Here is a 12,786-nt window from a genome sequence, read left to right as displayed (position 1 = left end):
CATCTCAGTTAATGGCTATTCCATTTATTCCCAACACTCAGGCCAAGAACTTTGGAGTTATTCTTGAATCCTGTTTTCTTCCCATACCCAACATCTGTCAGGAAATTCTATTGTCTTGACCTTTAGAATACATCCAGAACCTGACCATCACCCTGTTCTGATTTGACAACATCATCTCTTGTCTATATTACTACAGTGACCTAGCTAATCTCTATTCCCTATAGTATTTTATCTCCACAGCAGTGAGAGTGATTAGATTATGTCACAATGCCAAAAATGGCATGTATGTGTGAAACCATAATAAATCTCTTTACCTGAAATATATTAGTCAGACCCTGCCCTTACACTTGTATATGGATTTAAACACTTCAGCTAAACCATATACAATCACTGGGAGGCTACCCAGAAATCTAGCTTTGATTTTTTTATTTTTACAAGGACTCCAGCACTATTTTAGTTTGAGTCATGGGAATGAACAGGAAAGGATCTCTCAGAATTATATCAAGGTAATGAAGGAAGAGCCTTGGCTTGTGAACTATTTTTAGTAAATGTGATCTTGGCTGCAAGCTTCTGGGCAGTGGGAATTGAAACAACCAGGTTTGTCTCTACCTGTGTCTCAGAGACCCATTGGGTTAAAAATAATTCCAAGGATGTATCAATTAGCAAGCCCAGATATGATGGTGATGGAGATGGTGTATACCCATGGTTTATTCAGGGATCCTAGCTCTGAATATAGATCCTAGTCACTGCTCTATAATGATGTAAATTAGGGTACATTAATGATAGCAGGTTTAAAAATTATGTTCTGACTACATGACTGCCTCACAATAATAAGAATAAAGAAAAACTAACAAAGATCAATAATGTGGGAGCCTCCACAATCCAGAAAATAATCTTAAAGTTAAGACCAAGAAAAGCCTTTTAGTATTCACTAATTTGTTCATCAAATACTTATAGAGTGTCTATCATGTGACAGGCATTGTTTTATGCTCTTGGAACACATAATAAGCAAAACATTTTTTAAAATGCATGCTAATAAAGTGCTTCTAGTTTAACTGGAAGAGAGAAAAATAACACATAAATAAATTTTTAAAAATACAGTCTATTAGGAGGTAGTAAGTGCTTTGGAAAAAAATAAAGCAGGATAAGAGTTATTAGGAATTGGGTTGGCAATTTTAATGAGGTTAGGAGAGCAGCAATAGAGCAAGGACTTGAAAGAAGTGAAAGAATTAGTTATGTACTTGGCAAAAAAGAGAATGGCTAATAGAAACCCTATTCGGGTGCTTGGTGTGTTAGCTGGAATAGAGTGAGCAATAAAACAAGGTGAAAAATATAGGCCATTAATGAACTTAATTTGTACTCTGAATAAGATGAAGAACTATTGGAAGATTTTGAACCAAGGAGTTAGATAAACAAACAAACAAATGTGTACATACATGCACAAACACACACTTGACCCTTGAACAAAGCAGAGGTTTGGAGCACTGTCTCTTTCCCCCCTCCCCCACGCCCCGCCCGATACCTTTCAAAATTTGCATATAACTTTTTTCCTTTTTAAAATTAAATTTATTGGGGTAACTTGGTTAATAAGTTTATATAGGTTTCAAGTGTACAATTCTGAGACACGTAATCCTTATATTGCATTGTGTGCCCACCTCCCAAAGTTAAATCTGTCACTATAAATTTGACCCCCTTTACCTTTTATTTTACCCCAGCCCACTCCCTTCCCTCTAGTAACCACCATACTGTTGTCTGTGTCTGAGTTTTTCTTGTTTGTTCATTGGTTGCTTTCAGTTTTATGTTCCATATACTAGTGGAATCATATGGTTCCTAACTTCTGTCTGACTTATTTTGCATGTAACTTTTGACTCTCCCAAAACTTTACTAACAGACCACAGTTGACTAGAAACCTTATCAATTATATAAATGGTAAATTAACACATTTTTGTATGCATCATGTACTATATTCTTAAAGTAAGATAAAAAATGTTATTAAGAAAATCATAAGGAAGAGAAAATGCATTTACAGTATTTATTTTAAAAAACCCGCAAAGAAGTAAACGCACACAGTATAAACCCATGTTGTTCAACAGGCAACTCTATATATATTTCCAATAACATTCACCAGGTGAGTGGAACAGAATTAACATCTTTTTTCAATGAATACTACATGCCAGTCATTTTGCAGGCATGTAGAACTAATAGTAATACTTTATTTTTCTTTTTAATTTTAGATATTTAGGTGTTCATATAAATAAAGGAACCAAGATAATCAAGCATGTCTGTCACTGAGGAAGACCTGTGTCACCACATGAAAGTAGTTGTTCGTGTGCGTCCTGAGAACACAAAGGAAAAGGCAGCTGGATTCCATAAAGTGGCCCATGTTGTGGATAAGCATATTCTAGTTTTTGATCCCAAACAACAAGAAATCAGTTTTTTCCGTGGAAAGAAATCTGGAAATCGAGATATTACAAAGAAACAAAATAAGGATCTTAAGTTTGTATTTGATGCTGTTTTTGATGAAACTTCAACTCAATTAGAAGTTTTTGAACACACTACTAAGCCAATTCTTCGGAGTTTTTTGAATGGGTATAATTGCACAGGTAATTACTTCAGTTGGGGTTTAACTTTTCTGTCTGATTTTAGTTTTTACATTAGAAGAAACATCTACTTGGGTTTTTTCCTCTTAAATATCAATTTTAAGGTGCATGTTTGCTAAAATTATTGAATTCAGTAGACTTTCATTGTAAATGCAAACTTTATTTGAAATTTAGTATCATATATAACATATCATTTGGGAAACTTTCTCTTTCACCGTCTTGCTATGGTCCCTATAGACAATCATCCTTTCAATTTGTTATTAAACCACATGTTTCTTATAACTGATGCCAGATTTCTCACAGTTTGTGTTTATAATAGTTTCACTGCTTACCCTTATAACTATCTATCCCTGTGGAATAGTCAGACATTTTTTGAACACTTGGCATTTTCTTTATAGCACCTTTTTTTTTTTTTTACAATATCTTGAAATAAAAATGTTAAAAGCCCATGTTAATTGGATTTCAAGTGCTTTGTTAGTATATCTTCAGCCAAAAAATAATGTCTAGTGCCCTTGATAGACCTATAATAATTTTCCTTTCAAATCGGCCATCTTGATTTCCTAGAGAGAGATATGTCCAAAAGGCCAGCTATTTCTCTATGCTTACAAGGCACTTAATACCACTATTCATATCTTACTTTTGGAATTACTACAATTTATGGCATTTTCTTTAAGATGCCCAAAACTATAACATATTTTACTGTCTCTCACTGACTCATTCAGTTTTATTACAGAAGACTTATCCTCTTGGTATAGTAAGAAAGGAATGTGGTTTATTGATTATATCTGCTATGATTCTGAATTTTAGTATATATTCTTTTCCTCATTCATGGAATTCCATATTGTCTCTAGAGATTTTTAATTTTTTTTACATCAAATAAACAAATCTACCAACTGAATCTTTGGTTTCTTCTTGGATTTGATTTTATATTCTTTTCTAGCTGTCTTAAGATTTCTTGATGTATTATGGTCTCACATAAAATAGAACAAAATGAAACATGTCAGTTTAATTCATTCTTGTGAAAAGTATTCTGGTAGTTGGTTAACATTTAGCTCAGCACAGAGATTTAACTTATAAAAATATTCTCACCAGTAATAATATGGGGAATTATTGCCTTATTTCAATCTTGTGGTGGGTATTTGCCACTTTTTTTTGCATTAATATTGTGTTGGGTATTTGCCATATGTGGACTTTTTCTTGCATTTGGGAAAAAAAATAACTTTTATGTGTTACTGGATAGAATCTTGAAAAACAAGTAATTTGCGTAAGACATCATTTTTTGTTGTTTTAAATTTTAAAATGAATTTTATAAATGGTTTCTATCTAGAACTCACTCACTCAGCAAACTTGTATTGCGTACCTGCTTTGTGCCAGGTATTTTGTTAAGTGTGAAGGGTATCCGGCCTCTGCCTTGGCAGAGCTCAGAGTTGTAAATACACTGTGATATGTGCTGGAATAGAAAGTTGTGTGGCTTATACTGAGGGTTCAAATAAGGGAGTAGACGTTTCTGCCTAAGATTGTTAGGGGCACAAGGAAAGTGACATTTGTGCTGAATATTTAGGACAGATGAAAGTTTTCTAGTTGGATTAAATAGAGGAACTTGCCAAGACAAAAGCAGTGGAGTAGAAAGAGAGCAGAACTTAAGGAGAACTTCAGATAATCTAGTGTACTTAGACCACAGCAAGGGATAAATAGGCTAGAGCGATAACCAGACGCCCTCTCTTAGAATGCCTAATAATATTTCAAGGTGAGGAATTTGAATTTCCTCCTGTAGGACTGTGGAACTATTACACAGCTTTAACATATTCAAACTTTATTTTTCATAAAAGTAACTGCACAAATTCTATGGGATGGAAGAAGATTGAGACTAATAGGGAGACATAATTGATTACTTAAAATGTGTAAGGTTGGTAGAAGATTGGGAATAGGTGTTGGGGTCGGGGAGAGGGGATCCAGGTGGGTGGATGATGGTACCATTAATCAGAATAGAGAATATAGAAGTAAGAGTTGATTTTTGCGAACATTGCAGGTTTTAAGGATAAGACTATAAGTTAATTTTGGATCTATCTGTTGATTTTAAAGTTACTGTTAAGCATATCCAGATGGAACTATCCACTAGATAGGGGCTGTAGTAATGGTATATGTCATAACAGAGCTTTGATCCCTTTTCATAAAAACCCAGTACTTGCATATGGTGCCACTGGAGCTGGGAAGACCCACACGATGCTAGGATCAGCTACTGAACCTGGAGTGATGTATCTAACCTTGTTAGACCTTTACAAATCCATGGATGAGATTAAAGAAGAGAAAATATGTAGTACCGCAGTTTCTTATCTGGAGGTAAGTTGGCAATAGCATTCTTTAGATTAATCAATAGTATTAAGAACTCTTTCTCTAAGAAGTCCCATGGTCCATTTAAATTATTCTGTCATATAGGAATTTTCTCATGAATATATTATAACACCATTTTTAAGTACCTGTGATGCATCTTTCTCTTTTTTCTGGTATTTTATTTTGCATATCTGGTATTTAATTTTGCATAAAAGTAGCAAAATTAGTACAAAGAACTTCCAGGTACTCTTTACCCAGATTCCCCATATTGTTAACATTTGACTACCTTTACTTTCTATCTCTTTATGTGTGTGTAGCTGTTTCTTTTTTTTAAACTGCTGAAGTTATAGACTTTTAGAAGTTTCCTAAAATAACCACCAAAGAGTTATCAGGAAATGAACAATGATACACTGTTACCTAATCCATAGACCTTACTGAGAGTTTGCTATTGATTCTAATAGTGCCCTTTATTAGAAAAGAAAATCTAAGATCCTTAGTTGCATTCAGTTGTCATAACTCCTTAGTCTCCTTAATCTGGATTTCTTTTTCTTTATGTTTTATGTTGCTGTCATAAAACCCTTAGTTTGGTTTGTCACGATTAGATTTGGGTCCACACTGATACAATAAAGGAAAGAGAAGCTCTCTTATCAGTAGACAGCCAGTGAATAAATGTGGCAGAAATACCACACAAGTGACTTTGTGTTCTTATGACATCATATCAAGAGGCTTATGTGTTTAGTTAGTCCCATTACTAGCTATGTTAACTTTGATCAATTTCATTATGCTGGTGTCTGCAAAGTTTCTGCATTGTCAAGACTACTTTAACTTTTATAATTAAAAAGTACCTTGTAGGGAGAAAATGTAAATATCTTCTTACTAAACTTTCATCCACTGATGATTCATGCTTGAATAAATTATTATGATGGTAGATGATTGTGATTTTAAATTCTTTCATTTCTTCTACATTTATTCATTGGCTGTCTACTGTAAAGAGAGCTTCTCTTTCCTTTATTGTATCAGTGTGGACTCATCAAATTGTTAACATAATTCAATAGTTTATAATCTCTGTAATTATTTATTTATATGCTGAAATTGTGCCAATCAAGGCTCTTTTGTGCTGTCTCCTAGGTCCTTCTGGCATGCCCCATCATTTCCGTAGGCCTCCTACCCTTTTACTAATAGCTGACATTCAACACATCATAACTAAGTGCCAGGCATTCTAACTTTGAATTTAGGTAGTGTTTCAGAAACTAGTACAGAAACACAAATTCCTGATTTTACTGCCTATTCATTTGTGGTGTCAGAGAAAAAATTCTACTAGTTGCAGCTCTTTTATTGATACCTTATATTTAAGCCCTTACATTTCAAAAATTCATTAAGATTATGTATGTTGCTAAAAATTTTCATCTTAGTCTATAGGATTTGAAGATAAAAGAGAAGTAAAATTCACTTCCTATAGTTAGGTATGGAAAACAATTGTTCTGAAATAATTAGAAAAGAGCGTGGCAGTATTCATTATTTCTTTTTTAGATCCCTTCATAACTGGGAGAATTTTAAAGTTTGTTTTTTTTATAATGTTTTTAGTCTTTTTTCCTTTCTTTTAATCTACTTCCATTTTATTATTGGTAAGGCAATGTCTAATCTAATGGTTTTCCTCTTGGGCTGTGTACCAGAATTGGCTATGGAGCTTTTTAAAAATAGACATGCCTGGACCTCACCCCCTGGACATTTTAATTTAATAGGTCTGGATTGTGGCCGAGGCATCTATGTTTTTAAAAAGCTCCCAGGTGGTTCTGAAGCATAGACTAGCTTGAGAATGATTGTTCTAATTGCGTTTTTTGTATGATTTAAGTGGGTAAGGGAAAGCACTAGAAAAGTGACTGCTACTTCAGAAAAATAAGAGCCAAAAACATAGCTCTTGAATATTTTACTACTTTAAAGAGTTTATTACATTTAAAAATGGTTATCATTCATTGTTAAAAGTTTTACTAGCAATGAATTGTCACTATGGGCTATTTATTAGAATATGAAAATATGAGTGGTAGTTGTCATTTAGTTAGGAACTAGAAAACTTAGTACCTTTAGTAAATTCATAAAATTACCTCAATAAAATTATGTATGTGCATTACTTAAAAAAATAAAAATTACTAAAAAAAAAAAAAATGCCAAAGACATAAAGTACAGATGTGTATTCAATACCATGCAGTAGAGTGAGGATATTTGGCCTTCAATCTCGTCTGCTGTTACTTTTGTGGCCATCGACAAATCGCTTAACCTTCTAGGGCCCTAGTTCCTTCATTATTCAAATGGGGGAAGGAGGTTCCATTATGGAATTTGGCATAAGAATTACATGTTAAATTAATGTAATTGAAGGATAAATGGAATAAAATACTATCCATCCTTGAGTATGAGTTTTATTTAACTTTTGAGCTGTAAAATTTTTAAAAGTTTGGTCTATTTGGGCATCATGAAATAATAAATGTCTTCTCCAGTGAGAACCATGCCACCTCCATATAACTTACATTTCAGATCCACTAGAATTTCCCACGACCATGTGTCCTGTATATTTCCAGGAAATAGTCAAAGGCAATTCCAGCTATCTTATTTCTGTTTCACTGAAATCATCAAGTTAGCAATTATGGGGTGAGGGTATAATGACTCCACCTTTAAATTTAAATGTCAAACCTATGTAATTAAACTCTTCTGTTTCTTCAGATGGTAGAAAATTAATGGCAACATGAGATAGAAGGAATGAGATGAACTAAATGATCTGCTATTTATCTTTAAGATAAAATTCTAATATAAACTTAAATCAGCAATGTATGCCTGTTTATGATGTTATCACTATTGCTTTAAGATCAATGCTAAAGCAGTTGTTTTTATTTTTATCTTAAGGTATATAATGAACAGATTCGTGACCTCTTAGTAAATTCAGGGCCACTTGCTGTCCGGGAAGATGCCCAAAAAGGGGTGGTTGTTCAGGGGTTGACTTTACATCAGGTATGTTTATAAACTTTTCCCCTTGTTCAAATAGCAAGTTTGGTTGTTTAGCAATTTACTTATTCTTCATTGTGCTTGAGAAAGAAGAAAAATAATGAAGTACAAACTTAAAATAAACATGGTATATCTTCAGTTTTATTTTGTTTTCCTTGAAATAATTACAAATGAGCTTTTCTTTTAAAAATACTCTTGAACATTTAACATAATATATTATTCTCTTTAAAACATTTATATTTTATCTGCTCAGAAGACAAAGCTTTATCTTTTATTCCTCATGTAACACCAGCTTACAAAGCAAATGATATACAGTCAATATTTAATAGGATTTAAATTATAGAAAGCGTTTTCTCACCTTTTCTTTTATCTTTAAAATTCTTGCTTGTTGAAAGTGTATTAAAAAAAATTAAACTCATATGGCTAATTTGTATATACTTTTTAAACTTCTCTAGCCCAAGTCCTCAGAGGAAATTTTACAATTATTGGATAATGGGAACAAAAACAGGACACAACATCCTACTGATATGAATGCCACATCTTCTCGTTCTCATGCTGTTTTTCAGGTAACAAGCCACTAGACTATCACTCTTAAAGTTGAATTTAAAATAAATGAAGCCAAATTCGTGGATGGTAATTTTCCCACATACAAAAAAAGTTTTCATTTATGAACTTTCCTACTTCTCAGCTCTTTCTTTACTTTGGAGCTTTGAGAAGATTCTATCAAGAATATTTAGAAATGAGATGATGTAAATCAGAAATGTAAATTTTACCTGGTTAAAGTTATAGGATAAAAACAGTGGAAGTGTTGGAGGAGTTTTTCTTTTTTTTTTTCTTTAAATTGGTGAAAATATTTTAATATTTCCAAAGCATAAACTTATATTCAGAGCAAACTTTATAGATTCAGATTTACATAACCAAGGAATTGGGGAGATACTGATTCACTTTTTAAAAGATTTCATTATAGTGACCATATAAAGTAGTTGCATTCTTTATGAAAGTGCAATTCAGTTGATACAGTACTTTTAAGAGTCCTAAACGCATAGGTTAAATATTATTTCTTACAGCTTCTAGTCCTGTTAAAACCAAATGATTATGTAGCTTTATTATGGACTAGAGGCCCAGTGCACAAAGTTTGTGTACTGGGTGGCCAGGGGGGGGTCCCTCAGCCCGACCTGTGCCCTCTCGCAGTCTGGGGGCCCTCACTCCTTACTGCCCGCCTGCTCACTAATCCTTACCACTCGGTTTGCTGCTCCTTAGCGCCGCTGCAGAGGCAGGAGAGGCTCCTGCCACTGCAGCTGCGCTTGCCAGTTGTGATCCTGGTTCTGGCTGAGCAGTGCTCCCCCTGTGGGAGTGCACTGACCACAAGGGTGCAGTTCCTGCGTTGATCGTCAGCCCCCTGGTGGTCAGCGTACATCATAGAAACTGGTTGTTATGGTCGTTCCAACATAATGGTAGCTTAGGCTTTTATTATATCGTCTAGAGGCCTGGTGCATGAATTCGTGCACAGGTGGGGTCCATCTGGCCCGTCCCCAGTCGGGACCAGATCAGAGCTGGGCTGGCTGGGGAGAGGGGCCGTGGGCAATTGGCCGGGGGGTGGAGGGCTGCCCCCAATTAGGGTGGGGGCGGGGCCAGCGTGAGCAGGGGCTGTGGGCCAAATGGGGTGGGGAGAGCCAATCGGGGGCCAGCAGCCTGGGGGAGGGGCCATGAGTGGTTGGCCAGCCAGCTCTGCCCCTGATTGGAGTTGGGGGGCCCATCGGGGACTGGGATGGCCAGCTCTGCCCCTGATTGGGGAGGAGGGCCAATCGGGTGGGGGGAGGGGCTGCAGGAGGTTGGCCGGCTGGCCTTGCCCCCTATTGGGGTAGAGGGTGGGCAATCAGGGGCAGGGCCAGCCAGGGGGAGGGGCTGCGGGGCGATCAGGGTGGTAGGGGCCCATTGGGGGCGGGGCCGGCCTGTGGAAAGGGCCGCAGGGGGTTGGGAGGGAGTTGGCCAGCCAGCCCAGCCCCCAGATCGGGCCAGTTCGCTGGCCACAGTGGGCGTCATAGCAACCAGTCATTCTGGCGTTATGGTCGCTGGCTTCTTAGATAGATAGATAGATAGATAGATAGATAGATAGATAGATAGATAGATAGATAGATAGATAGATAGATTATGCTATGTACTCATTTTATAAAAATTGTTATAGTTGAAAGAATTCATATCTGAGGCAATCAAGTCATTCAGAAAGTCTCCAGCCCACAAAATTGTATTAATCTTTTCTATTCTTACCACTGACTTCATTTGTCAGTAGTCTTGAGAGAAATATTTATCTGTGACATGGGGTTTTCCAAAATGTCTTAGACCCTGTTTTGTAAGAAAATTTAGCAAAAGGCTTTTATAATGGAAAACTATCTTTCCCATATCTTTTAAATTTGCCACCAAATTTATATCGGTTAAATGACAAAGTAGCTTAAAATAGTTGAATAAGTTTTTCTTTACTCTAATAGGCTGTTGAACATGACTAATATTCTTTAATATACTATTTTTTATGTTTCATTTTTTAAACTATAATGACACACAACAATTTGGAGAATTGGGGTAAATTTACCCTTCGAATTGGGTCAACATTCAAATTCAGCTTTCCTTTGGGAACCATCCCTGCAGACAAGCAAAACATTCTGACCACTGCCTTTGATTTTCTCTTAGGAACATTATTTCTAAAGGACCTGTGCCCCACTACCATCTCTGATAATCCCATGTTCTGATTCAAGGGTTACCAGATACAAATAGTGGTTGTTTTGATCTTAGTCCAGCCAACACTTATTTGTCCTCTGGACACATTTTATTTTCTAATTTTTCTCAACTTTGGTAGTTACTTCTGGTATTCTTGAATATCAGCCAAAGTAAACTGTACATCTCCCTTTTAATTCTGTTATATCTTCTCATTTTTCCCTATTCTGTAATTTCAAAAAGATTTATTTGCGACAACAAGACAAAACAGCAAGTATTGATCAAAATGTCCGAATTGCCAAGATGTCCCTCATTGACCTGGCTGGGTCTGAGAGAGCCAGTGCTACCAGTGCTAAAGGGACCCGGTTCAGAGAAGGTACAAATATTAATCGATCACTTCTAGCTCTTGGGAATGTCATCAATGCTTTAGCAGATACAAAGGTTGGTACCATATGTTTATTTGTTTAAATATTTTGAAATATTGAAGTATGTATAATTTCTAGAGAGATAATTATTTAGTATAATTTTGTTTTAAACATCTATTATTAATCAAATTTTAAGAGTACATCAATAATTTTTATATACAGAGCAAAGACTTCAGAAGGCCTAGTATTTCAGATAAAGCTATGGTTCTGTATTTTTTTAATTTCTAGTTTTATAACCAGAATTTGTTTAATGAAAAGTATTGAATATAAGATTGATAGTTAATATTTTATGGTACTTTCTCATTACTTATTTTGAACTTGACTTTTAAAGTTAGCATTTAATGATTCCTATACAGCAAACAAGATAATTGAATTGGCATGAAGACACAAAACATATCTTAGAAAAATTAAAACCTGTTCTGGTTAGTATTTTTATATACTGTAAAATTAGGTTAAGTATTAACCCTTTGCACTCGCTTGCTTTTTTCTCGATTCCTTTATTCTAATGCTAACCATGTCGAGTCACACTTGACATCCCAGTGCAAAAGGTTAAAGAGTGTTGATTTAGAGGAAGAGGAACTTAAGATATAAAATGTAATTAAGTTACCTAATACGTTAGTGTTTATTGGATGCCTTTGGGGCATTTAAAATATTTTACACCTACTATATGCCAGAAGTACTTACTAGAGTACAGCATATTTTACAGTTTTTGTATTTGTAAAAGTGACTTTTTTAAAAGTTAAAAAACAGTCATTTAAGTATACTTCAATCAGCCTCATAAGTTTTAGGAAAATTATGGTAAAGTCTTTAAAATGTTGCCTTTTGATTTAGTATGAAGTATTTTAAAATGATTTGAGGACCCTTTTTATAATATGTAGTTACTGAAATCCCATGAAGATTGCAAAAGCAAGATGACTTTCATAGTCTAGCTTAAAACTTTAAACATGTAAGCAGACAGCATGGTATAGAGACTGATTTTCTAAGTTTTAAACTATGGCATTTTTTTTCATACTTAATTTTTAATAATTGACTCCCATAGAGTCGTTTATGAGTCAGTGTTTAATGCATGTGTTGTACATGTAAAATCATTTCAATTATCAGCAATACACATTCTACAGTTTGAAAAACTGGGAGTTGGGAGACCTAGGGCCCATTTCTAGGTCTGAATTACCAGCCATGTGACCTGAACCAAGTCATTTTGCTTTTTACTTAGTTCAAATTTTCCTCTTCTGTAATATGAAAGATATCCATTGGATAACGTAAGTTTGCTTTTAGCTTAGCATTATAATGCTCTGTGTTTATATAGTAGTTGTACGTCTTGTGTAATTTTTATGATAAAGTCAGAACTGAATCTTTTAAGTAAAAGAAAACCTAGAAAAATTACATTCTTATAACTCTGTTACGCTTTTAGATAAAGTATCTGTAAAATAGTAATTATAATAGTAATTACCATTTTAGATGGTTAGAGAAAACTGCTCTATGCCATACAGAATTCTTACTATTCTTCTAGTATATTTATTTAGGGCATATATTAATTTTGTATTTTAATTTCTTTTAAAAAATGAATGGAAAATTTTTAAATAGGCATTTTTTAATAGGTTTAGATACAGAAAAGTAGCTAAGATAATACTACTAAATTTTTCTTAAATATACTCCACACTCATTTCCCATTGTTAACATCTTTATTAATAAGGTACACGTATTACAACTAATGAGCCAATATTGAT

At 34.6% G+C, this 12,786-nt stretch overlaps 1 protein-coding gene across 1 annotated transcript in view; it reads left to right on the top strand.

The window, feature by feature from the left end:
* Positions 1-2,277: 2,277 nt before the first annotated feature.
* Positions 2,278-12,786, top strand: part of KIF18A (kinesin family member 18A) — a 67,333-nt gene continuing 56,824 nt past the window's right edge. The window contains exons 1-5 of the mRNA XM_008148946.3: positions 2,278-2,603; positions 4,783-4,940; positions 7,827-7,931; positions 8,381-8,491; positions 10,878-11,075. Of these exons, the coding sequence (XP_008147168.2) occupies positions 2,279-2,603; positions 4,783-4,940; positions 7,827-7,931; positions 8,381-8,491; positions 10,878-11,075 (897 nt within the window). The 5' untranslated portion in view covers position 2,278. The remainder of the gene's footprint in view (positions 2,604-4,782; positions 4,941-7,826; positions 7,932-8,380; positions 8,492-10,877; positions 11,076-12,786) is intronic.

Source organism: Eptesicus fuscus, chromosome 13 (assembly GCF_027574615.1).
Source record: "Eptesicus fuscus isolate TK198812 chromosome 13, DD_ASM_mEF_20220401, whole genome shotgun sequence".
Taxonomy (NCBI): domain Eukaryota; kingdom Metazoa; phylum Chordata; class Mammalia; order Chiroptera; family Vespertilionidae; genus Eptesicus; species Eptesicus fuscus.
Note: the sequence above shows the minus strand (reverse complement) of the source record. Positions and strands in the feature narration are given on the sequence as shown.